The sequence below is a fragment of the Pleurodeles waltl genome, chromosome 5, assembly GCF_031143425.1.
Source record: "Pleurodeles waltl isolate 20211129_DDA chromosome 5, aPleWal1.hap1.20221129, whole genome shotgun sequence".
Classification (NCBI taxonomy): domain Eukaryota; kingdom Metazoa; phylum Chordata; class Amphibia; order Caudata; family Salamandridae; genus Pleurodeles; species Pleurodeles waltl.
This window is the reverse complement of record NC_090444.1, coordinates 339042148-339070145: the sequence shown is the minus strand read 5'-3', so window position 1 is coordinate 339070145 and position 27998 is coordinate 339042148. Positions and strand designations below refer to the sequence as shown.

General features: G+C 43.8%; 1 protein-coding gene across 1 annotated transcript in view; it reads right to left on the bottom strand.

The window, feature by feature from the left end:
* Positions 1 to 4848: 4848 nt before the first annotated feature.
* CHAC2 (ChaC glutathione specific gamma-glutamylcyclotransferase 2) overlaps positions 4849 to 27998 on the bottom strand; it is a 154601-nt gene continuing 131451 nt past the window's right edge. Inside the window, exon 3 of the mRNA XM_069234075.1 lies at positions 4849 to 7275. Coding sequence (XP_069090176.1) covers positions 6892 to 7275 — 384 coding nt within the window. The 3' untranslated portion in view covers positions 4849 to 6891. The remainder of the gene's footprint in view (positions 7276 to 27998) is intronic.

Here is a 27998-nt window from a genome sequence, read left to right as displayed (position 1 = left end):
AAAGTAGAGAAGATTCACTTTTCCAGGACAAAAAATATCTTGTTTCAGGCCTTAAAACGGTCATCCTTGAAAAAGTGGCATAAGGCTACAGGTGCACAATCTGTGAGCTATTCAAGTCAGTTATTAAAAACTATTATGAATGCAGAGATGATGGAATGTCCATATGGTATATGCAACTTTCTATTTTACATCAAATTATTTGGTTGGATGCTAGGGAATAACGAAAGATGTTATCTTAGGGAATATTTACTAAGCACTTCTACAACAAGAATTGGTGCTAAATCCTGGACACAAGCATGGAGACTATGGGCCGGATTTAGAGTTTTGCAAATGGGTTACTCTGTCACAAAAGTGGTGGATATCCCGTGCACCGTATTAAAATCTGCACAGGCAATTATGGAATCATAATAAGGCAGACAGGATATCTGTCATGTTTGTGATGGAGTAAACCCTCTGACAAACTCTAAATCAGGCCTTATGACCTCTGCAAAGAGCAGCCTTTTGTTTTGTTTTTCTCCTAATAAAGATTTGAGAAATGATACATTTAAAATGAAGAAGTAGAGAATTCTGAAGCTAAGATGCCATAAGAAAGCAGGTTCTTCTGCAAATGGAGGATCTGAGGAACTGCAGTACTCTGGAAAGATTTGTCACAATAAAAGAGGGTGCTACCCCAAAGATGTTTGTGTAATATGTGCATAAACTCAAAATGGACCGGGCTTGAAAAGGTCTTATATCAGAGATGTAGCAGTATAGGTTTGATTTTGGAAAAACTGGGTGCTGTGACGGTAACTTTGGAGGCTTGATTGAGAAGAAATTGTAGTTCTGCTATAAGAGTTTTGTTTACATCCACGTAAGAGGCATTTTGAAAAAAATCTAGTCTTGAAACAATTGAGAGTGTAATGATTGCTTTTCTGCAATCCTGGTAAAGCAGAGGGAGAACTGCTGTGAGTTTGCATATGTAAAAGGTCCATGCAGAAATGGCTGCAGAGGCTTGGGCAGTCATTTTTTTTAAATATGGAGCTAACTTTGATCCCTAAGCTTTTCATGCTTCTTTTTTGTACCATCAAAATATCAAGGAGATTTTTCTTCAGGCAAAACATATGCCTACTGTACATTCAGTATGATCCAGACAACCAACAATTCTGCTGTTTACTTTTGCTTCTAGCTTGCCTTAAAGTTAAGACATACCTTTATCAGCACAAGCTGCGACTCACATTCAAGTGAAAATGTCAACCTCAAAGAACAATTAGTTATAGTAAGGCAGTAGTACTAATACACCAAACACAAATGCATAACACACATTTGCACACTGATGACCTTGTGTCTTTTATCATTCTGTACAAATGCAAACAAAAGAAATGACAGCCTGTGAAAACATTCATTGGATTAGCTGATTCAAGTGAGGAGGTCTCAGAGGTCATTTCAATACATATTGCAATGTATATTCTCTATGAAATTAGGCTCTTGGCAAAGCAGTCATTCTTTCATAAAAAGATTTCCAACTGCAACATTTTCCATAAATGCCATTGTGCTATATCTCCGATTTTAAAAACATGTTGACTTTTAGGAATCATATTTATGATTTATATGCATGACCACACCCACATCCCATCACTTACCAGGCTGAATTAAAATGATAAAAGTTTAATATTTAAATTTTACATAAAATATATCTATACTTTTGATCGTACGGCTGTAACAACAAAATACGCCTTCTCATACAAACCTCTGTAAGCATGAACTATCTGACCAAAGCTTAACAAGTCGAACTGAGGGAAAACTATGGGTTGAAAAAACATTAAAGAATTTAGTTTCCATTTTGGAGCCTTTACCACTGTTGGACCAGGCCCTTTCTACAGGGTTGTCCCCAAACCTTTTGCCTTCTTCCTCCTATTATTTTGTGACCAGTGTTTGTTGGCTTTACGACTCTAGGCAGTTTACCGCTGCTAACCAGTGCTAAAGTGAATATGCCCTCTGTCTGAAATGTATTGGTGATTGGTTTTGCTATGTTTGGCCTATTTGATTTACTAGTAAGTCCCTAGTACAGTGCACTGTGTGTGCCCAGGGCCTGTAACTCAGATACTACTACTACGCCTGCAGCACTGATTGTACCACCCACATGAGTAGCCTTGTAAACATGACTCGGATCTGCCACTGCAATGTCTGTGTGTGTAGTTTTAAACTGTCATTTCAACCTGGCAAGTGCACCCACTTGCCAGGCACATACCTTCCCTTTTACTACATGCAAGTCACCTCTTAGGTAGTCCCAAGGCAGTCCCATGGGCAGTGTGCAGTATAATTAAAAGGTAGAACATGTGTTGGTGTGTTTTACATGTCCTGATAGTGAAATATTGTTGAATTCAGTTTTCACTATTGCAAGACCTGTCTTTCCCATAGGGTAACATGGGGATTGCCATGAACAACCTTTTAAGTGTAATTTCCCATTAAGAGCAGAGAGAGAAATTGAGTTTGGGGTCTCCGAACTCACAATTTAAAAATACATCTTTTGGTGAAGTTGGTTTTTGAATTGTAGGTTTGAAAATGCCACTTTTGGAAACTGGGCATTTTCTTTCTTAACCATGCTGTGCCTCTGCCTGTCTGTGGAATATACGTCTGGATCAAAATGACAGCTGGGCTCTTTGTGCATTCACTCTAGACAGTCACACAAAAGGGAGTTGAAGTGTGCCCTGTATTTATTGATGTGCCATCACCAGGCTCATGGGTCTTCCTAAGCTAGAGTGGTGAGAGGAGCTGACACTTGCACCTGAAAAAGGCTGTGCTTGTCCTTACACAAAGCAGTCTCCAACCCCTGGGAGTGTGTTTGGGGCCAGGAAAGGCAGGGTCTTGTGGTCTGCGAAGACTTCCTTTGAGGTTTGCCTACTTCAAAGACAGAAATGGGCATAAATACTGGACCTTTGACACCACAGAGTTACACTCCTTCTGGACTGAGGACATTCTGCCAGGAAAAAGAGCTGGATGCTGTAGGAGGGACTGCCACTATGCCTGTTGCTTTGTTGTGCTGGCATGCTGCTTACTGCTTCTGTCCTAGGAGTGAAAGGACTGGCCTTTGCTTTCTACATCCTGCTTTCCAAGGTTCTACAAGCGCTTGAACTGCACTTGCTTCCTGTTAAGATGTCTCAGGGCCATCAAAGACTTCACCTGCCAGCGGCTGGTCTCTCTTGCTGAGAGTCACGACTTTCCAAGTGGTGCCAAATCCAGTTCCTGGGCCCTTAGAAGTGAGCTCTGGTGCCACCAAGAAGAAACCAAGCACATCGACTCCAGAAATACTTCTAAACCGGGGCCACTGTCCAACTCTGCGCCACTGCCTGCACCAGAGCCATGGTCCCCACTGAGTGAAATGACCACGATCTGCAACACAGGCCTGATGCTGCTGCAGCACCTCTAAAGTCTCACCACAGCATGAGTCCTGTGTCACTGACTTCCGTGACACCCACCTCCGACTCTGCCGCAGCACTGGTGGGCCCGTGGTGTGACCACGACACTGCAAAGTTGAGACCTTGCATCTTGACCTGCTTGATTCGTTGACCCAACCTTGTTGTATGGAACCAAAGCCTTGCAAACGTTGCCGCATGACCTCCCCTGCAGCAGTAAAGAACTGCCGCCTCACCTCCTCTGCCTAGCAGTAAGGAACCGATGACGCACCTCCCCACAGCAGTAAGGAACCAACGCTGCAGGGTCTCCAGCAAGGCCTCACCTCCCTCACTTCATGCAACATCTTTGTTTCCTCACTGTTTTCCAAGAAATTGTACCCGGGGTCTGTGTGATTCCCTGACTGGCCCATGCTCCCTTTCGAGTGGCATCGGACTGTTAGAAGTGACTCCATCTAGATGCCATATTAGCACCAGTTGGAGCTATTGTGTTGCTAAGCACTATACTATGATTTAATCTTTGAAAACTCACATCTTTACTTGTGTAGGTTGGAATTTTGTTGTTCTGGTCTTCTTTAACTCAGATAAATATTGGCTATTTTTATAAACTGGTGTGGAGTACTTTTGTGGTGTTTTCACTGTGTGTGTGTGTGTGTGTGTGTGTACAAATACTTTACACATTACCTCTGAGATAAGCCTGACTGCTCGTGCCAAGCTACCACGTGGGTGAATAGGGGTTATCTTAACTGTGTGACTCCCTTATCTTGACTAGACTAAGTGGCGTACTTGGACAGGGTGCAAACCACTGGCAATTACAGACCCCATTTCTAACATGCACAAAAATACAACTCCTCTTTAATCGCCCATCATGTCCATCCTCTGCTCAACCTAAATAAAGATGCCCTACGAAGCAGGCATACCTACTCATTCTATAAGATTTGATTTTGAAGTATGGATCCTTTTATTCAAAAGGCAGAAACGTGATAAGTGAAGCTAGAAGTTCTTTAGCTGCGTAGAAACACAAAGCAGACCGTGAAAAAATATAGGTTTTTGTCAGTAAGTTTTGGCATCCTGATAGTGACCACATAAATGAACATGTTATTGAGAGAGAAATCATAGTATTTATGCTATGGTTCATAAAGAATAAAAAAACTGCAGTCACTGTTTTCCAGCTCTCAGCAAATGGTCCAAGTTATATAACAGCTGTCAATATAAATACATACATAAATTGCAGAATGGTATGAGATAGCAATTTTATCTGCATGAGGTTTCACCATTTTTTGTTGTTTCCTTCTTGTCGATTTCACGTCATATAAGTATACTCTAGAGAACAGTAAAAATTAAGAATTTAAACTATTTTCAAGAAATTTAAAATGTCCGTAAGTGAATCTAAATATCTTACACAGTGTGTGGTTTAATACGTTTGCTTTTTTAATTTTTAGGTAACACTAAAGGAGACTTGAAAAATCAAGTGCAGTTTTATTTCATAAAGTTGACAGAAACCATGTTTGTAAAAGAATTGTTTTCCGTTGTTCCCATAACCTTTTCCCATTGTACAGAAGTGAAGCAACAAAAGCTGTCACACAACAGCTGGCAAAAGTACTAGACCGATCATGGCTGCGGGAGAATCAGCTGCACAGATATCAGGCAGGCCCCAGAGAATGAAAAAGCTTCCTCCTCCTCACTGAAATTCTGAATTAGAGTAAAGGTAAACCTCCACAACACTATTGGAGTCTAGATCAATGTTTCAGCAGGATATGGAAGTTTAACTTATCAGGTAAAGGTCCTGGTTTTTGTGGCAATAAGTGGTTCAAGTGTTGTAGTCAACTAAGTTTATTATACTTTCGTTGTTGAAGGGGCAGGGCACTGGGGATGACCAGGATGACGGGGAAGAGGGGAGCGCACTATGCACTCCCCTCAATGCACATGTGCGTTTGGCCGGCTGTCTCAGGGCGGCCCAACACACATGCACACTGTGCTCTCTCCAGCCCAGCACTGTGTTGCCGGGCTGGAGAGAGCATGCACAGCCTCCCAATCTGCCTGGGGGCACCCTGGCTGGGTGCTACCAAGCCAATCCTAGAGCTGCTCTGAGCAGCGTCAGGATTGGCCACAGGGCAGGCTGGGAGCCTGTACCTGCAGTGACGAGGGAAAGAGGACCAGTGAAACGGCAGAACAGGTAATTTTTTTTAAATGTATCAAATTATTTTGATACCCCCCTCCTTAGAGCGCAGCGAGCCCCGACTGCATTTAAGGGTTGCCAGGGGTTGCTGGTGTGATCCCTGACATGCCCCTTGTGACCAATGGCACCGCCTTTGTGACCTCTGACCTCAGAGGTGTCGCAGGTGCAGCTCGTCCTTATGGACGTCCATTGGGACTTTGCTTTCTTGTCAGTTTTTTTAAATTATAGTAATAGTGAATTTTTCACCATAAGTGTAATGAAAATGGAATACAGATAGCTGGGATACGACCTTCCATGGCAGCAGAAGTCAGTAAAAAATGCTTTTAGATGTATGTTGTGTGTGTGTGCTTGCACGTTTGAGTGGGTTTATGTAAGAGTGTGTACATGTGGATATGTAAGCGGAGTCTATGTGTGAGGGTGTGTATGTGGCAGCATGTGTCTATGGGAGAGAAACTGAAGGTCAAAGGCATGTGATGTCACTTCCACTACCCCTGGCATTTGATGGACTGACGAACATGGGAATGATATGTCTATATGACTTCCATGAATTTGCACCAATTGCTATCAATAGACCTTTACTAAGACACAACCAAGATCAAGTGTCGTTAGGCGCTACAAGTTATCTGTCAAGTGCCACAGTAGACAAAAATAGTGATGCATGACAAAAGATCCACTGGGAAAATAAGAAACAGAACAGGGTGAAGAGGGGGAAAAGGGATGGCCTATCTACGACAGTGAAATTAAGTAAGCCATTCTTAAAGGGAAGAACAAACCACAAAAATATGTTATCCACCATAAGTGTTGTATGGTCTTTTCACTCACAACAATATTTGGACTTGCTGTAAAAATGTGCATCTGTTGCTATATCACTGATATCTCACGCAGATGCTAGACCTATGGGATCCGGTTGGAGCTAGTTATGTAAATTGAAGGATTGTGTTTAAAAACCCCTTATTTCTTCTGTAAAAAGAAATGACAGTTCCATAAAAATGAAAGAAGACCTCATAGCACCAAATAAAATGCTACAGTCTGCAAGCTATGCCATAACAGGAACATAATTTTTGACAATCCTCTGAGGTATAACCTAAAACATTATTGCTCAAAAGCAAACATGAAACTGAGAGAACATTAAAAGTATGTGTCTACGCAATAATAAATAGTCGTCTTTGAAAGGGGCTTTCTTGTCATAAAGCTCAATAAATGTTCGGTTTAAATAAATCATCAGGTAAAATGGCCAATAAATATAGAAAAACGTGTGCAATAAAACTCGATCCACGAAGATGTAAATAGAGGATCTCCTGAAAAAGATTGAATGTTATATTTTTATAAGCAATTCAAGTTCTGGTTTCTTTCCAAAAGTTCTCTTACTAGTCGTTCTAAAGAAAACAGATGCTCGTCTGCATCTTCAGGCACAAGATTCCGGATGGAATTTGCAAGTTCAAAAAGGTACTCTGTGTTTCTTCCGCTAGGACCAACTGCATTGAAAATCTGTTCTGCAATGTCTTCGAGAGGCGCTGGACCAAGATAGTTAGGATTATCACATGTTCCAATATATAGTAATACATTAAAAGGCTTTATTGAAGGATCTTTTGGGTAGAAGACAACAGTTGTAGTCCTGTAGCCCCCTTTCTCTCTGAAGTCAAGGTAAGCTTTTACTTCTTCCTCTTTTCCTGCTGGCAGTCTGTACGCAATACCCCATACACAACCCTGTTAAACAAACATACAAATAGGTTAATGCACAAGCAGTTAATGCACAAGCAGCCACATGCATAGCAAACAAATTCACTTTATTCATGGCATTAACTTATGGACAAACAGGAATGGGTTTATTTGAGGTAATCCTAGCATTTCTACTTCCCAAAGCAGGAGATTCCAAAGGAGAAGGGAGCGCTCTTAACTGCGAGCTGTCAAAGATTGAGGGAAGATTACATGTGATAAACCAGAAAATACATTCTTTCCAAAAACAAAGGGTATCGTCTTCCTAATCCTAGAGCACCGGCAAAAAAAAAACCAGACAGCCATCAATCCCTGCTACACCCTGGCCTATTTTCCCAGTCCTATCACACATACCGGACTAGTTTAACTATTACTATTAATGGACGTTTCATGAAGGTAGAGGGCGGGTCTGTGTGTGTGGATGTGTAACATTCAATACTTTCTTAAAAATTGTGCTTAGTAAATAAGTTGGTTTTTTTGGCTCTGTGCACTCGTTACAGGCTGTAAGCTCAAGGGAAGTTGTTATTTGACAATGCATAAAAATCACCAATTTCATTTTTATTTCCAGTAGTAAAGTGAAATGTGTAATATTTAGAAAGGTAAAATGAGAACAAAAAACAATAATATCAGGAACACTGAAACAGAATGTTTACAATCCCATAATACCAAAGACAAAAAGAGTTGCAGGGACAGGAATATAAACGATTGCACCAGATACATACAATAAAAAACACTGGCAGAAAACAGCTGTAGATCTGTTATGGAATCAGAGATGAACCAAGAGATGTATTCTGACTTCTCCTACCCAGAATGTACATGTCATGAAGGTAGGTTTTGTTAGATTGTTGCTCTGTAAGGGACAAATACCTTTATTGGAAATAATACACATTTATAAGCAGTAGGACCTATGGTAATTACCATGCTGCTTGATTCAGAAAAAGGGGGGACTTTTTACTACACAATTACTATTAAATTAAACAGAGTTTCACAAGGATATCACTTGACACACACAACTGTTAAAAGCAGCAACTATTGTGAACGCGTTACCTAAATCACATTTGGGCACAAGTTGTCAACAGGGAATAATGGGCTTCTAATGAGACAGTGATCTACTGCACTTTTATACGAATGCAACTTTGTACCAGTTATTTGTGTTTTGGAGGGCATTAAAAAAATTATGTAGAACTGTATTTCGTTGTAATGCTCATCAACAAGTGATTAATAAAAAAATATTTGCAGAACTAAAACTACACACTAAACCAAAGGAATGTAAACACAAATAAATACACATATGCACTGTTCCTAGTCAGTTTAGAACATGCATTTGGAGAATACATATGCCTACCCAAACATGTTTAACACCTACATTGTTCAAAAAGGACAAGTGATTCAGTCAGCAACAATTACGTTGTATGTGCGACAACAGAAAACTGACAGAGCAAACTGACCTATTATGTCTCTTAATAGGCGTCTTTGTGCTCCACATTAGTTCAAAAAGACACTAATCATAATACATTACAGCAAAACCCGCAGTCACCAGAATGGTACAAAACGAAACCAATGAGGTCTTCCAATTCAATTTGCTTTTGTAGTCAAACTAAAAGCAAGTACTGGCAAAGCCAATAGAGCTGGCACTGGCCACGTGCCTCTGGGCTTTGTCAAAGCTTGCTCTATTATGGTTTATCTAAGTTTTATTCTTTACTGCTGGTTTAGCTGATAGTCCGTCATTAATCTAAAACAAAGTGGCTAAAAGCAAAAATATTGTGCTGGTATTACAAAAAAACACATAACCCCCGTCACAGATCTGGGTTAAATCCATTATACTTTTGCTCACCGTGCATCCCCAGTTTGGCCCCAGCCATATGTAAATCAGTCTTGAACCTGCTCCCCATAGGCACAGTCCAGGCCAAACTGTCAGGCCAGGTCCTCCCTGGACCGGAAACAAGCATCCTGGGACCAGTTTTTAAGGTATCACCCCCTCATAAGCCAGGCTAGCTTGAATTCAGTGGCACAATGAGCAAGGGACCAACGTCTGGGCATACTCTGGCCACTGGGTCCAAACTGGGGGGGCTCCATTGATTTGGTATACTTAATCACATATATGAAGTGTTCAGAGAGGGACTCTTATTTGAGAAAGCAGCCAAGTACCACATAAACTGATTAATCTCCAACAGAAATGCCCCAGAAGACAAGACAACCTACCAAGTCCTAAAAACTCCTACACCCTGTCCTTATATTGACCCCAACCCACTGCCCTAAACCCCACCTTGTCCTAAAAACTTCCCATAACCCCCACCCCCGTCCTGAGCCCTAAAAACTACCCTGTCCTAAAAACTCCCCCACTCGGTCCTAAAAACAACCCTGCCCCCGCCCTAAACCCTAACACCTACCCTGTCCTAACGATTCCCCTACTCTCACCCTAAAACCTACCCTGCCCTGCCATAAACTGTAAAATCTGTCCTAAAAACTCCCCCACCCTGTCCTAAAAACTACCCTGATGCATCAACTCCGCCCTAAATCCTAAAGCCTACCCCACCCTGTCCTTAAAACTACCCCAACCCCCACCCCACTCAAAACCCTACACTGTCCAAATCCTACCCTGCCCTGTCCTAAAACCTACCCCGTCCTGTCCTAAAAACGTCCCGACTCCAACCCCCCAAACCCAAAACCTACGCTGTCCTAAAACCTCCCCAACCTTTTCTTCAAACTACCCTGACCCCTTGCCCTAAACCCTACCCGGCTGTGGCCTAAAAACTACCCCTAATCCCCGCCCTAAACCCTAAAACCTACCTTGTCCTAATAGTCTCCCACCCGGTCCTAAAATCTACTCCGACCTCCTGCCCCCACCCTGAAACCTATCCAGCCCTATCCTAAAAACTACTCAATGCCACCCTACACTCCTAAGAACTCCCCCACCCTGTTCTATAAACTACCCAGACCTCTCACCCCCACCTTAAAACCTACACTGTCCTACAAACTACCCCACTCTGGCCTAAAAACTACCCCTGCCCTCCAAACCCTAAACCGTACCCTGGCTGTCCCAATAACTACCCTGACCCCCCGCGCAAAACCCTAAAACCTACCCCACCCTGTCCTAAAAACTATCCTGCCCTGTCCTAAAAACTACCCCACCCTGAACCCTCAAACCTACGCAACCCTCCCCCAAAAACTACCCCTGCCCCACCCTGAACCCTAAAACCTATCCGGCCCTGTCCTAAAAACCAACCCCACCTGAACTCTAAAGCCTACCCCACCCTGTCTTTAAAACTACCCCAACCCCCACCCCACCCTAAACCCTACACTGTCCAAATCCTACCCTGCCCTGTCCTAAAACCAACCCGTCCTGTCCTAAAAACTTCCCCGACTCCAACCCCCCAAACCCAAAACCTACGCTGTCAAAAAAAAACCTCCCCAACCTTTTCTTCAAACTACCCTGACCCCTTGCCCTAAACCCTACCTGCTGTGGCCTAAAAACTACCCCTAATCCCCGCCCTAAACCCTAAAACCTACCTTGTCCTAATAGTCTCCCACCCGGTCCTAAAATCTACTCAGACCTCATGCCCCCACCCTGAAACCTATCCAGCCCTATCCTAAAAACGACTCGATGCCACCCTAAACTCCTAAGATCTCCCCCACCCTGTTCTATAAACTACCCAGACCTCTCACCCCCACCTTAAAACCTACACTGTCCTAAAAACTACCCCACTCTGGCCTAAAAACTACCCCTGCCCTCCAAACCCTAAACCGTACCCTGGCTGCCCAATAACTACCCTGACCCCACCGCGCAAAACCCTAAAACCTACCCCACCCTGTCCTAAAAACTATCCTGCCCTGGCCTAAAAACTACCCCACCCTGAACCCTCAAACCTACGCAACCCTCCCCCAAAAACTACCCATGCCCCACCCTGAACCCTAAAACCTATCCGGCCCTGTCCTAAAAACCAACCCCACCTGAACTCTAAAACCTACACCACCCTGTCTTTAAAAATCCCCCCACCTGCCCCAGCCCCACTTACCCGACTTCCGCATTCCTCTTCCGGCTGTTCCTCGTGTGTGCCTGAACCACGAAAAAATACATGGTGCCTTAACCATGCATTTGTGTGGTTCAGGCACATGTGTGGTTCAGGGCATGCGAGGTACCTCTTGCATGCTTACGGCCTGCGCGGCTCCGGTTGCATTGTAGAGGCAGTTTCCCTTTCCAGTTAGCTATGAAGTTCACATTGAGTTGGATGTGAAGAAATTGGTTCAAACGAATTGCTGAAAAAAAAGAAGTTACCATGCATTTGAAACAGGACTCCTCTTTCCCCGGCTAAATCTGGAAAGAGTTTATGAGTAAAGAAAGACTGACCTTTCAATAGTTGATCAAGTTTCCTCATTAGTATCTTCCTGTCTCGTCAACCTAAAGACACCAAGGAAATCTTTCCAGATATCAACTAAAACGGGTCACAATCTGCTGTATTGGCTCCTTCCTATTCACTGCATAAAGCTCAGACGTTCCAAATTATGATTATCAATTATGAACCTTCACATATTCTCAAGCTGAACTTCTTCAATCCCAACTTCACTGGCTGCCTATTATGGTTCGTATCCAATTCAAGACTGTATGCTTTGTTCATAGAAACCTTTATGATCAGGCTCTAGCATTTATCAAAAAACTTTTAAAAAGATAATAACACCCCCTCCAAAACATTACTTATCCACTGCAAACTTAGTAACTGAACCTAAGTTTAACAAAACCAGAGAACGTTGCCATTGGTTGTCAGTGTTTGCAGTATAACTGTGGAGTTTTTTGCCAGACGACCCCCGCATTACAGCCAATCGTAACATTTTTAGGTGTCCATTTGAAAACATGTCTATTCTGCCAGGCATTTAAACAGCCTTAAAATTTGCTCTCATTCTGTATAGTTTTGTGCCAAGAAACATGAGGTGACTGCGTGCTCTAATATCTCTAACATAACTAGTGTGGTCTGCAACCAGCTGCAAGGCAAATTCTCAGTAATTCCAGAGGAAATGGAAAATGGCTTGCTCAATGAGTCCCTTATCTTGAGGGAAGAATGATCTAGAAATCAGACAAGTATTCGATTTCAATGAAGTCTCATACAAGAAATTTCCCACAAAAAAAAAAAGTTGCCCTCACCCACTTTCAGTAGTTTGCTTAATCACCGAGTTCCTCCTCACCACAAAAATTCCATGTGATGGGCTTCCTTGGGAGATCTTTGCAAAGCGAATGGTTTGTATGTGCTTTGTGACACCCAAAAACAGATTTTCATAATTAACTCATTATATGCATCTAAGAATTTTAACAAACCTCACTTACTGCCTAATTCAAATCAAATCACATCAAATCATGGTTTATAGAGTGCAACTACTCACCCGTAAGAGTGTCAAGGAGCTAAGAGGGTTTGTCCTCTGAGCTTCAGTTGAAGTGCCAGGTTTTAAGGTCCCTCCTGAATGGAGGCAGCGATGGTGACTGCCTGAAGTGCAGGGGTAGGGTGTTCTAGCTCTTTGCCCTGAGATAGGTCAGAGGTCTTCTGTATGCGGGGTACGGTGGCTAGTGCTGCTTGTTGAGTGGAGCGGAGAGGTCTGGTGGGGGAATAGAAGGTGATGCGTGGTTGAGATAGGCAGGTCCTAAGTCATGGAAGGCCTTGCACACGTGGAAGAGGAGTTTGAAATTAATTCTTTACTCAGTAGGAAGCCAGTGGAGGTCTCTTAGGTGATTGGGGATGTGTTTGTGGCGGAGAATGTCTATGATTAGTCTGGTGGTGGTGTTTTGAATGCGCTGTAGTTTCTTCAGGTTTTTCTGTGTGGTGCCGGTGTACAGGGCATTGCCATAATCGAGTCTGCTAGTAACCAGGACATAAGTTACAGATTTGTGGCAGTCCTTTGGGATTCATTTGTAGATCTTCCGGAGAAGTCGGAGTGTGTGAAAGCAGGAGGATGCAACAGAGTTGACTTTGTGGTTTATGGTGAGCGATGAGTCCAGAATGAAGCTGAGGTTGCAAGCGTGGTTTGTTGGGGTGGGGAGATGCAGAGGGTGTAAGGCCACCAGGAGTCATCGCAGGCTGAGGTGGATGGTTCCAGGATGAGGATCTCGGTCTTGTCAGAGTTGAGCTTGAGGCAGGTGTCTTTCATCCATGTAGCAACGGGCTTCCATCCCAATGTGGAAATTCTTCTTGGCAGTAGTGGGGTTTTCAGTTAGGGAGATGATCAGCTTGGTATTTTCAGTGTAGGAGACGATGCTCAGTCTGTGGGGCCATGTAGATGTTGAAGAGTGTGGGGCTCAGGGAGGAACCCTGCGGAACTCCCTAGTTCTGTAGGTTCTGACAGGTAAGGTGGTAGTCTCACACTCTGTGTTCTGCCAGACAGAAAGAAGCATATTCATTGTAGGGCCTTTCTGTGGATGCAAGCTGCATGGAGTCTGGAGCAGAGGGTGAGGTGCGAGACTGTGTCGAAGGCGTCCAATAGGTCCAGTAGGAGGAGGGTTGCTGTATGGCTGCAGTCAAGTATCAAGTGGATGTCATCTGTGATGGGGAGGAGGGCGGTCTCCGTGCTATGGTTGTACCTGAAACCTGATTGGGAGGTGTCCAGGATAATGTTGCCTCGATGTGCTTACTGAGCTGAGCATTTATGGCCTTTTCAATGTCCTTGGTTGGGAAAGGCACAGAGAGATGGGGTGGTAATCTTTTAGGTCCAGGAGGTCGGCTGTGGATTTCTTCAGGAGCAGGAGGATCTCCCAGTTCTCTAGGATGGTGACTGTCTCTATGAGCAGTTGACGGTGTGACAGAGCTCGGGTGCAATGGAGGTGTTTGCTTTATTGAAAATGTGGTGAGGACAGGTGTCTGTGGGGACTCCGAAGTAGATGCTGCTCATGATGGTGCAGATTTTGTCTGTAGAGAGGGTGGTCCAGTGGTGCAGGATCTGTGATGGTTCAGTGGGTTGAAGCTGGGGGGTTGTTGGAGGGCTCAGATCCGAAGGTCTTGGGATCCGAAGCTATCGTATATGTCTTTGATTTTCCGACCAAGCGACCACATTTAAAAAAAAAAAAAGATAAGAGATGGCATTTTAACCTCCTCATTGCATGGTTAAAATTAGAGTCCAATTGGGTTTGTGTCATGCATCCCCATGATGTTGTGTACATTTATCTGCCCACACTCAAACCATGCACATGCCACAGTCATTCATCAGGACTAAGCTAATCTGTCCCTTAATAATAGTGTTCAAAGTATATAGTGAAGGGAAAGAAAATAAAGGAGCCATGTCTTTTATGTGGTGCACAGTCAGTTCTCCTTGACCTGTAGTGTAATGAATACAAATCATGAGCAACTATCTGTTGTTCATAAATGTAACATAGTGGCTCACTCTTTAGGTCTGTAGTCATCATTTATAATTTATCTAAGGCTCCAACTAATACACAATGATAAACTGACAGAGTAACCAACAGTTACACAGTTTTATAATGATCTCTTATGAATTATCTTGCACACAGTGTTACCACTCACACTGTATGCCAGGTGTCACCGCACACCATATAAGTCACAGGCAACCGGTCTCTTCAGTCTAAAAAATCTTCAGTATGTCCTCATGAGCGGGACACTCCATATTTCTGTTGTTCTCAAAATTAGGTCGTTAGAAATGACAGAGTATTTAAGGCCCCAAACTTTAAATGAAGTCAGCCATTGCACATCGTTCGCTGCTTCTAAATTGTGAGCACCCAGGTTCGTAGCAACGTCCTGCCTGCTGGATGCAGTTGATTTACATAAGTAGATCGCTTCTTCCAATATTTTATTTTCCAAAGAAGGTACGCGTATACTTTCCTGCAGCCAAGAGATCCATACTTGTAGGAAGTCTGGGTGTATGGGTAGACTAAATAAACACTTTAATGGCTGTGCCGCGAATGAAATTAATTGTTTTGACTACAAATGACTTTACACATGCTAGAGGACTGACGAAGAAGAAGCTTCAGAAGGAGCTGCAGATCTAGGATGAAGAATGAGATTATGTGCAGAGCTTGACAGCAAGTGCAGTAACTGATTCTGCCCAAGATCCGATAATACCGGATCATGGTACTTGTCTGTTGGCTCTGAGGGTCACATCCTGGTGTTTGCATCACAGACTGAGCTAAGTGATAAAATTAATTCAGAGACCTGTTTTCATCTCTTCGCGGTGGCAGGACTGAAAATAGGAGCAGATGTGAAGACAATACTGCAGACAGTGGGGGTGAGATGTGCCCGAAGCAGTGAGTGTAGGGCACTGTGGAGCCCCTGTGAACCGGCACCAGGTTCTTTTCCATTAGACCGGCAGAGTACTGTGCATTTATAGGCAGGCTATAAGGACATCACACAGCCAAAATGACGATGAAGGATTCTTTTATTTTAAGTGCATCAGAACACAGGTGCGGTAGTCACAGCACTTAGGAAGCAACTTGCCAACTGTCATCGCTAGAACTCCCAGAGGCTTCTGGATATACCCCGCATTTAAGGTTCTCAAGGCAGAATAACAACCCAATATGTTTTCTTTCCTTCACCACAAACAAAACACAACTTAAAAAGTAAGCTACAGAATAACATACAAATTATTGAACTTGAGAAATCATAGGAATAAGACAACTGATTATAGAAAACAGGATAAGAGAACTGTATAGTGCTACACAAAGTCTAACAAGTCCATCACCTCTTCACACTTTACTTTGAACACTTCAAGTACTGACTGATCTTCTCATCCCCAGCTGTAACACCATATAACTCCTCCCAAACCAGTCACACATATTAGATCTCACCTGTCGTGGCATGACTACCTCTTTATGTTTACTTCAACGCCTTTCCAACCACCAATACAACATCACAATCATGGTCTTCCTTCACCTACATTAGCTTTAAAAATGACTTGCACTCTTACATCTTAAGCCACCATGTTTAAATTTCACCCAATCACCTACCTTTAGATTAACCACTCGTCCCTTATTCCGTCTGCACTTTTCTGAACGTACCACCTTATATCCCTAAACCCTATCAATATTTCCACATCCAATGACTTCCTTCGCCTCTATTCATTGTTGAGCAATCTTTCAGCTATTCTTTTTCACAGCAATGGAAAGGGGCCATACCCTGTCCAAGAGTGTGGTTTGGCACACACTTCTTACAAAACCTTCCTTACATTTTGTTTCAATCCAAATGATTCACCAAAGCCAAACGTATATGTTCCTTAATCACCCTATTCAAAGACTCAACCAAACAACTGAGCTCAGATGATACAATTATATCAAGACGTGTTTTCCACAGAAAGGAGGGTGAAAATTGTCAGAAAGCAAGTCATTAGTTAGATTTCAAGGTATGGTTCCCAAAAGCAGATTTTCTTATGAACCTAGTCATGGGTAGCATTTTGATCTTTGACCAGTCGATTATGTACACAGAAGGCTGAGAACTCTGTTGTTATATCATAAGCAGTAGGAATTCAAACACTAGGCTGTGATACTGTGAGATGTATGTTGTACATATGAAGCAGTGTCTCTGTGGGGCCTGACATGCATTTCATTGCATTTTATGGCAGCTGACTGCCGGTTTGCAGCTGTTAGTGCTTTCTAAGGCAGCAGAAACAGAAGTGGCGACAGAGGGAACCTCTATCTAGTTTCTAATATACTGGGCATGTTTCAGGTAATCCACTACAGTATATTTGAGCCACAGGTGTCATGTAAAGCCAACAGGCTTTGACCTCAAAGCCAGGACCTAATCCTAATTGCCTTTTTATTTTCAGAGCTGTCAGCTGATGTTAGTTGTGCTATCAAACTAGAGCTCCGATTTCAGTTCTCTGAATACAGGTAGGACAACACATAGGGGGTCATTACAACATTGGCGGTAAAAGCCGCTTACCGCCGTGCAGAAGACCGCCAAAACACCGCTGCGTCCGTGGAATTCCGCCACAGTTATTATGACCCACATCTCGAAATCCGCCGAAATTCAGACACCCACACAAGACCGCCACACCAAAGGTCAGTGATAAACTGGCGAAAACAAAACCTCCACCGTCACGCCAACAGAAACACGCCCATGCTATCACGACCCACGAATCCACGCAGCGGTCTTTCAACTGCGGTATTCCATTGGCGGTACATACCGCCGCGTTCAAAATACACACACATCTCCACAACACCGCCACAATGGACAATTACAAATACACACACCTGATACACATACAAACACCACTCCCACACACCCAACACAATATAAAACACACACCCACATCACCCACAAACCCCTATGACCAAAAATCAGAGACGATGGCCAGATAGACAGAGAGCACAGCAACTGAGAACCCCACCACACAGAGGCACACAACACCATCACCCATACAACATTACACGCACAATACACCACACACCACTACACATCACCCCACACATCAACACTTACATCACCCCACACATCACCCACACCACCTCATGTCACGCCAAAGACACCCCCGGTTTTCCAAGGAGGAGCTCAGGGTCATGGCGGAAGAAATCCTACGGGTAGAGCCACAGCTATTTGGCTCACAGGTGCAGCACACATCTATAGCCAGGAAGATGGAGCTATGGCAAAGAATCGTGGACAGGGTCAACGCAGTGGGACAGCATCCAAGAAATCGGGAGGACATCAGGAAGAGGTGGAACGACCTACGGGGAAGGTGCGTTCTGTGGTATCCAGGCACAACATTGCGGTAAAGCGGACTGGCGGCGGACCCCCACCTCCTCCCCCACAACTAACAACATGGGAGGAGCAAGTCTTAACCATCATGCATCCAGAGGGCCTCGGAGGAGTCGGTGGAGGAATGGACACTGGTAAGTCAAATCTCAACTATTATATCCCCCACCCTACCTGCATGCCATCACACACCCCCACCCTCACCCCCTCCCCTATCACTCCAACTCCTCACTAATGTACTCATAACACAAACTACACATCCCAACACCAAGCCGCGCATGGAAAAACAAAGCATGGTCAGCCCTCACCAAAGCATGCTCACTGCACATACCCATAACAACCCCCCAACCATCATCACACAAACCCACACACAGGAATGCTTGCACTGGGGTACACAAACACCCACCCATTGCACGCCATTACTCACACACATGCACTAATCATGCTCTTATATCCCTGCAGGACCACTACGGAACGTCACCACACCGGAGGGTCCAGACAACTCCACTCCACCCACAGAAGAGGCCCACAGTGACAACAGCAGCTCTGCCCTACTGGATCCTGATGACCAGCCCGGACCATCGTGGGCCTCGGGACAGTTGGTTCCTCTTGCACAGGCACAGCCCAACACTTACCTTCCACCCTCTGGTAACACCAGCACAGCTCCGTACCCAGGACACGTCAATCACCAGTGTGTCCACCACTACAGGGAACCCAGGATAACCCACCACCCTAACAACAACAGGGACATGGGGGCAGTGGTAGTGGGCACACGGTCCAGGGGACGGAGGCACAGGAACACAGGGGAACTGGGAGGGCTGCTGTGCGACAGGGGGCGGAGAGGCCAAGGGAACCCACTCTCCACGAGGCCCTCTCCTCCATCATGGGAGCATACCACCACTCCCAGGAGACGATGGCCACGGTACTGGCCAAGTTTCAGGAGACCCAGCGCATGCAGGACGAACTGTATTTGGGGTTCAGGGAGGAGCTCAGAACCATCAGCTCCGCCCTGGGCACCATCGTAGGGGTGCTGAAGGACATACAAAAGACCATGAGGGACACCGTGGCACTCCAAGGGGCACCTGACACTAGCATGGACGATGAACTGCCCACCACATCCGCCGGCGCTAGTGGACAAGACGCCCCGCCACAGGACCACCACACCAGCACCCCACCCCCTGCAGACGGACAACCACCTCGCAAGCGGTCCCTGAGATCCAGGAACAGGACAGAGCAAGATGGCAAGACCCCCGCCAGGAAATGAGACCACCCTGATTGTCCTCCCACTGTCCCACTTTGTTACCCTGTCCAGATTGGAACTGCCCCATCTCCACTCCCTATGCCCATATGGGCAGTGCACCTGTGTGACTAATGGACTGGACTCTGCCATGGACATTCCTCCACCGTCCCCCATCACCATATCACTACCCCCCTCCCTTTATGAGCACTGAAATAAACACCCTTGAACCACAAAACAATCTGGAGTCAGTCTGTGAATTGGTAAATATGTATTATCAATGACAGTGTCAAAATGCTTTCCAAGTTTATAGCCAACATACCTATCTCACACATCACAAGTCCTTGAAGGATGCAAGCAGATGACACACGTTGCTAACCACACCTGTGAAACCGTAATGGAAAGGTACAACTCAGTGACCAAATACTGCTATGAACTGACAGACAGGATAGAGGTAGAAGTGTGAAAGTGAATGTAATGGCAAAAAGAAAACTGTGACGGATATACCACCAGCCATATTACGCATTATATCCTATGGAACTCGTAATACGGCTGGTGGTATATCCGTCACATTTGGGACGGATTGACACCTCCTCCAAAGTTGTAATCAGGCCCCATAGTTGCCTGCTTTTTGTACGCTTCTGTTACAGTGGCATGGCTACCATTCCCTAGTGATGATATGGTAAGCTGTGCAGCCCCCCTCCTCACAGACATCCACTGGGAGAGAATTTACAAAATGTACTGATGATTTGGATGGAGCAGATGTGGACTGTTTGTTAGAGAAATATGCTGAGTACCTCAACAGACTGCAGACCCAATGGCTTTCTGAGGAATGGGGGATACTTACATGGCTTGGCATATAAACAGTTAGGGAATTCTAATACCATTTAACCGATACAACCATCATGAGGCTGATAACATACATGGAGAGACCAGGTAGGGACTATGCAAATTTAATGAAGAGAGCAGGAATGTGTGATGTTAAATGTTAGCAATATTTCTGATATCCTCCTTGTGTTAAAGTATGACAGCTAAGATTACAGTGATAATTACCTTAAGTCTGATACATAAGATTTATGTAAGAACAGTGCATAACAAATAATCTTTTATTGCAAAATATCAACAACTGTGTCTATTTCTCTAGGGTGCAGGTTGGTGATCCGCATCTATATATATTGTGCCCCCTATATATGAGTTCCTAAAGTTGTCTTACTCGTAACACTCTAAATTTTTATGAGCATAGCTCTTTGTAGTTCTTCTTTTCTCTGAAGATGGTACACTATGTATCATTACACTTTGGGCTTAGGAAATCTGCCCATGAGTGCTCGCAAGAATATGTGGCTTGACCCTTTTTGGGTTGCTCAGGGCCTCTGGACCCTGGAGATAAAATAAACGCACTTAATCTTAACCAGAGACATCCAGAGGAATCTTACAACCCTCCTCAGAAGGTAAGAGTGATGTCCACATCTCCGGCTGGGGTTTGTTAAGTGCTTAACAGATGCAAAGGATCAGCCCATATCATGAGATATATATATTTATATAAATCACAGTCCAGATCATTATGGACCTCTGCTCCCGAACGGGGTGGGGTGCCAGACCAGACAAGCACTCCCATCTAAAATTATCAGTCCAAAAAAAGTATAAAACACCCACTCAGGCACAGATGCGATAATCCAAGAAAGATTTTATTCTCTTTCGTGACGCTGTAGTGTGGTCAGTTTTACGTATATTTTGCGCATTAGCTTCAGGCCTTAGGCCTCTGTGCACTTTGCACTAAATATATTTTATTCATTTGCTAACAGCTTAGAGCCTCTGTGCACTTTACTCTAAATGCTTTCTATTAGGCTTCGTACTGTTATTTTACAGAATAGCCAGTTCTACGGTGTTGTTTTTTATTCATATCACACTGTTTTGCCTACTTCAGCACTGGAGTTCTTCATAACATAGTCACTCTGTGCTTTAGTCAAGGATACAGTCTGGTACATTGCCGATAGACGTGGTAGGAGTCTAGACTTGCCATTCCTGCGTAGGAACATTTTGTGATCACAATGACATGTTAGTTATAAAATCACTTCCTTGTCCCAATACATGCAAGAGGCAGATTCCGACCAGGGAACCACAACTAGACGCTGACTGCCTTGTTGCAGATGCTTAACCAGATCACAGGCCTTTGCTCAGGTATGAGTGTGTCCGTCTCCCTAGTGATACAGAAAGGCAAGCTAGAAGCTTCACATGCTGTGCTCTAAATAGAACAAGCAGAGGGAGAGTAGAAACGGTTAGGAATTAGGATAGCGTTATTCTTATGTTTTACTCTCCTGGTTACTATATCAATCCTACTATGTTGTATTGTTCTGGTTATTGCGGCTCACGCCTTAATATCTAAAATACAGTCGTTTTATTAAAACATTCTATAAAACTTATACTGTCTTTGTCATTTGTATATGAGACCATATTGTGAATGGGAGAGTTGGTTTGGATCTGAGTGACCACGACTTCCCTGAGAAGTTCCAAAGATGTCATGCGCTCGGCTGCCCAATCATTTCTTCCCCAGGGGAGAAACGAGGCACTGCTAGTTAGCCGGAGCAACAACCGGATTTAGGGTGACAGAGTTCCTTACACGTGGGTCAGACTCAGTCCCCCACACTGTTATCGATCCTGCTGCCTAGAAATCCAGTAGTCTCATTTAGGATAATGAGAGCCCACGCGACAACGCGTTTCGGCCGTACCAACGGCCTTGCTCACACAATCACTTTACATGCACATCATCGTGAAATACACACATCTAATTCATAAACAGCAATGATGGACTAAAAATCTATCGCAACTTTGATCTTTCATGGGCACCATCTTAGCATATACCTCACTCTCTCTAAACGTACAGATCAGAGCCTGGGGCTAACAATCTCCTTTCGTTAACAAGCTCATTTTTGGCAAACTATTTTTCATTTTACAATATTCATTACTGATGTAAACATATTGACATGCCTGATAAATTGGCTATATTATAATAAAATCAACCTTACTATATATTCACATTCAATACTGGTCATAAGTCCAGAATCCGATATATAAATTTTTATACCATTTATTTGTGTCAATTCCCGAACACATACCAAAATCAAGCACTGTCATAGATTCTCTTAAAAATATTGCATTTGTTAAAGTTATCTATATATCCGCCCCAATGCTCTGCATCAACATATTTGACTACATATGTCTAGCCAGCTGCCCTCATCTATTAAATTCATCTAAAATGTCCGGCATTGATCGTATTGAACCCTGTGCCTTAGTACCATACCAAACAACACCGTGATAAAAGGATACAGATATATAAAATAAAATGTAAAATTTCTTCGCAATAGGATGCATCAGACTACTTACTGTCATACGTTGCTAACTGTATATACCAATAATGTCTATATGTATCTAGAGCTTAATTCAAAGCAGCTATCCAAATGTTATTGATCTACTGATGTAAAAATGCACTTCATCAAGATTAAGTCAATTCGGCATAAGTGTCTGCAAATCTATAATATATTCTGATTCTCTTCTACATAAATGTGCCACTCAATTGCCCTCTCTCTGGTTATTGGGAATCTGTTCCACACCGTAGAACATTAGTTTAGTACGGTCTTTGGAATTAAATTCTTCAAAATGTCTTGCTATTGGGTACTTTAGATCTCCATGTTCAATGGCACGCATACGCCCCAGAACCCAATTTTTTTACTGTGCATGTTGAACTCCCTACGTACCTTAAGAAGCATGGACATTCTAATACACAGATCACATACTGTGTACTACATGTTATAAATTGTTTGATGGGCCTGTATGTGTGTTAAATGTTCTATATTCTTTCTTCATCTGACTTGACTTGCAAGCTTTACACTTTCCACATGGATAGAAGCCTTGCAGTCCAAAAGTTGTGTCCACTTGCCTAACCGTGATATCACTGTGTACCAAGATATCACGTAATGATCTAGCTTTACGAACCGTGATGCTAGGTCTCTCTTGTAACATGGGACCCACAATGTTGTCAAGGAGAATAATATCTTTTCTGAATTATCGCATCCGTGCCTGAGTGGGTGTTTTATACTTTTTTTGGACGATATATATAGTCCAAAAAAATGTATATATATATATATATATATATATATATATATATATATATATATATATATACACATACACACACCAAATCCTTTTGTTCAATGAAAAGCCGGGACGCCATAATGCTGCTGTGTTTTATTGAACCTTGTTCACAGGAAACAGTTTCCTCTCCAACACGTTTCAGCCGTAGACTTGCTCAGCACGATGGCACCCCAGCTTTTCCTTGAACAAAAGAATCAAAAGGATTTGGTATATTAGGAGTTCCGGGAAACCCGGCGGGGACTGCTGCATCAGAGGTTTCTCAATCCGGATTACGAATGGAAATATAAATATATATATATATATATATATATATATATATATATATATATATATATATACATATACACACACACACACACTTGCCTCTAACAATAAATCAGAGGGTCAGCACTCCAGAGCGTGTATTCTTAATGATTTATTGTGCAAGCACAACAGGAACGCATTTCGGCATAACTGAATACACGCTCTGGAGTGCTGACCATCTGATTTATTGTTAGAGGCAAGTGTGTATTGTAGAACGGGTGGCGCGCGTTCAATTTCAGCACCACCGGTGATTTGGTGCAGAGCGACCATGCCAATACCAGTGTGTGTGTGTATATATCATATATAATGTCAAACAGTAGAGTTTTCATCTCTTTCCGTGCAGAGAGATCAAAACATTACTCCAGCAAGCAGGGAGCTGCTAATTAAAATTAAAGCCAGGTAGGACTGTGGGGCAAGCTCTCTCTTCCATCCCTTAATGGAATGGGATGGAAAAGAGAGAGAGATTGTTATTTCAATGTTCTCTCCACACAATACCTTCAAAGAGTCACGCTAGCAAGATGTCTTGTTAGAGTTACGTTTTGATGCAAAGTAGAGTCACCTCTGGCCTACTGATAAAGCCTTTGAACTGTCACTCAATAGGTAGAAGGTTCAAATCCTGGTATCTCATGGCAGTGTGTCCATTTAGTGTGTTTTGAATGCTAAACATTCCTAGTGATGGAACATTTATCCACATCACCATCTTTGCCTTGAATGTCATAGAGATGCCTGGATGCTGCACATTAAGGAGTCATCTTTGGCCTAGTGTTTAAGGTCTCAGACTCTGACACAGACAGTTGAGGGTTCCACTCTACGTGTGTCAGTTGTAATTTCTCAGCTTTAAATTCTTTTCAACGTTAAAAGCGTAAGGAACATACAGAAAGATGATCTCACTCTTTTTACTGTCACATACATTTTTTCTATTTATCAGAACATTTCTCATTTTAAGTGGTGCGGCGCTTATAAGGGGTTGGCCACAAGCCAGGCTCTGCCTCCAGTACCCTCTGTGCACAGCCGAGGGCAGTGTGTGGCGTGGGTTTGTCGATTATATGGGGTTGGCTGCAAGGCCTGGCCTTCAGGCCCTGCGGCTAACCCCCGCCATGCACGCCTGAAGGCCGTGCATGGTTGGGTGGTTATAGGGCCCCCGCCAACATTTGATATCTGCTCTGGGGAGGTGGTGGTCCCCGGGGGTCTGCAACGGACCCCCTTCCTTATCTTTGTTCAGCCCCAGAGAGATGGCGGTTCCCAAGGTTGGCCCCTCTTATGCAAAATGAATTTTCCCGGGGAGGTGGTGGTCCCAGGGGCTGCCTAGAGGGGGGCATGGAGTAGAGGAGGGGGGGCCCATGTTAGTCATTTTTTGCCTCAGGGAGGTGGCAGTCCCCAGGACCGCAGGGGGGGGTCGGGGCACACAGCCCCCCATGTTGATTTAATCTTCATTCCAGGGGATGTGGCAGTCCGGGAAGCTCTGGGGGAGGCCATATGGGCCTCCCCCATGTCAAATTATTGTTTTGCCCTGGGGAGGTGGTGATCCCGGGGCTAACACAAGCCCAATGAGTGGGGGCCACATGCACCCCACTCCATTTTAAAGCTCCCGATGCCCCAGGAACCTCGCCCACCCGGGGGCAAAATAAAAGACAAAAGGAGGTGACCTTTAAAAAAAAAAAGAAACAAAAATCTGCGGATTTATCTGCAGATTTAAGATGGCTGCCAACACGTTGAAGCGTTGGAAGCCAATCAGATATGGGCATGGGAACAGCTGGATCCATGGATTATCCGCATGCCTAGATATCTATATTTTTTAAACTCTAATTACTCCAAAACTACTGAACAGATTTACACTAAATCACAAAAAGCGTAAACTGCAGAACAAAAACTAGCTTTCTGCCAAATTTTGTGTATTTCCGTTCAGTGGTTCGGGTTGTAGTCGTGTTAAAACATTTGAAAAATCCCACTGACATAGAATGGGGGAGAAAGTGTTTTTGAACCCTCCATTTTTCCCAGCCCCCGCTTGATGGATCACCTCGAAACTTTCAACACTTCAACTGAATTGACTGAAGTATAAATTTTGAAAATTTCATGAAAAGTCCTCAAAAAGCACCAAAGTTATTAGCAAAACACCTTTTCTGGTGGATACACTAGCTACCTGTGGATTCCTCACCTAAAGAATTTTCCCCATGCGCCAGCATCCAACGGAAATTTTCTTCTATCTCTGCACATCGACAATGACGTCACAATTGCCCAACTCCCACGCAACGCCGTATGATATCATCCAGGCAATAAGAGGTCATCGTCAGTTATCACCATTTTTTACGTGCCTTTGAGGTGAACAGGTGAACATTGACACTACATATTTGACATGAACACATCAATCAAACTTATATACCATCATTTAATTCAACCAATAGGAAACATAACGAGAAGAAATAAACATCCTACTGTATACAGTCCTACAATACGAAATATATCTATATATCTGCATATATATATATATACATAAACAATTATATACACATATATAAATCATTGCATCAGTATATACATATAGTTTAAGTTTATGAGTTTATCGAGCGCATAGCTACCCTAGGGCATCCCAGCGCTAAAGTACACAATGAATCACGGAAGACCAAAAGGGGGCAGATTAACTGCAGAAAAGGATGGTTTTCAGCTTCTTCCTGAAAAGAAGTTCTGAGGATTTGTGACGAAGTTCAAGGGGCAGAGCGTTCCAGAGCCGCACAGCCCTGGTGGTAAACGAGTTACCACCACATGATCTCTTGACATAAGGTATATAAACCTGTCGAGAAGATCGAGATCTGAGGAGTCTAGAGGGAGCATAAAGAGAGATCCGCTTTCTAAGAAAGAGGGGGCCACTATTGTGTATGGGTCTATGGACAAAACACATGGATTTCAACTGAATGCGCTGTTTGATCGGGAGCCAGTGAAGAGTTGCAAGCGCCGGTTTGGCAGAAAGGTGCCTGGGGGTGTTCATAAGAAGTCTAGCTGCAGCGTTCTGCACAACCTGCAGCCTCTTTATTACATACTCTGGGGAACTCAGATATAGAGAGTTCCCATAATCCAGGCGAGAGAGAACTAAGGCCTGTACAATAATTCTTCTGGCAGTAAAAGGCAGAAGATTAAGAATCTTCCTGAGACTTCTAATAAAACCGAAACAGACCGAAAAGATTCTTTTAGCCTGCAGCTCCATTGTCAAACAGGGATTAAGCAAAAAACCTAGGCTTCTTACCTGTGCCATTGGGGGAGGCAGGCTGTTAAAAGCCTCCGAATGCACTGCCAGAGGGACGGCAGGGGTGCCATTATCTACAATCAGTACATCAGCACCATACAGATCCTCACCGAAGGATATCTTGGTAAGACCAACCAGGAGGCGGGGAGGCGTGTGGGACCGTGAGGAATCCACAGGTAGCTAGTGTATCCACCAGAAAAGGCGTTACCGAAGGTAAGTAACTTGTTCTTCTGATGGATACAACTACCTGTGGATTCCTCACCTAAAGAATAGAGTCCCAAAGCAGTACCGCACTCAGTGGTGGGTACCTAAATGGTCAAATCAAGAAATCCTGCAGCACTGACCGTGCAAAATGGCCATCCCTCCTGACTTCAGAATCCAAACAATAATGTTTAGTAAACGTGTGGAGGGATACTCAAGTTGCAGCCTTGCAGATGTCAATCACAGGAACACCTCTAGCTAAGGCTGAGGAGGCCGCCTTAGCCCTGGTGGAATGGGCTCTTAACCCAACAGGAGGTTCCTTCTTTGCTAGAGAATAACACAAGTTGATTCAAAGAACGACCCACCTGGAAAGCGTTCTCTTGTGGACAGCTTTGCCTTTCCTCTTCCCCACCTAACCGACGAAGAGCTGATCGTCCTGTCTGAACTCTCTCGTCCTGTCGACGAAGAAGCTCAATGCTCTTCTTGGGTCAAGTCGGTGTAGCCTCTCTTCCTCCTTTGATGGATGAGGTGGATGATAGAAGGAAGAAAGTGTGTTGGACTGTCCTAAATGAAAGGCTGTAACAACCTTCGGTAAGAAAGGTGCCTTGGTCCTTAACACCCCCTTTTCCCTAAAAAGGAAGTATATGGGGGTTTCACACTAAGAGCCTGGAGCACACTCACCCTTCTAGCGGATGTAATGGCAACTAGAAAAACCGTTTTCAAAACTAAAAACCTCAAGGGGCATGAATCGGTTCAAACGGTGAACGCATCAGAAAAGCTAACACTAAGTTCAAATCCCACTGCGGTATAACGAAAGGAGTTGGCGGAAACTTGTTAATGAGACCCCTAATGAACCTCAAAACAATTGGGGACTTAAACAAGGAGGGTTGGTCTGGAAGGCACAGAAAGG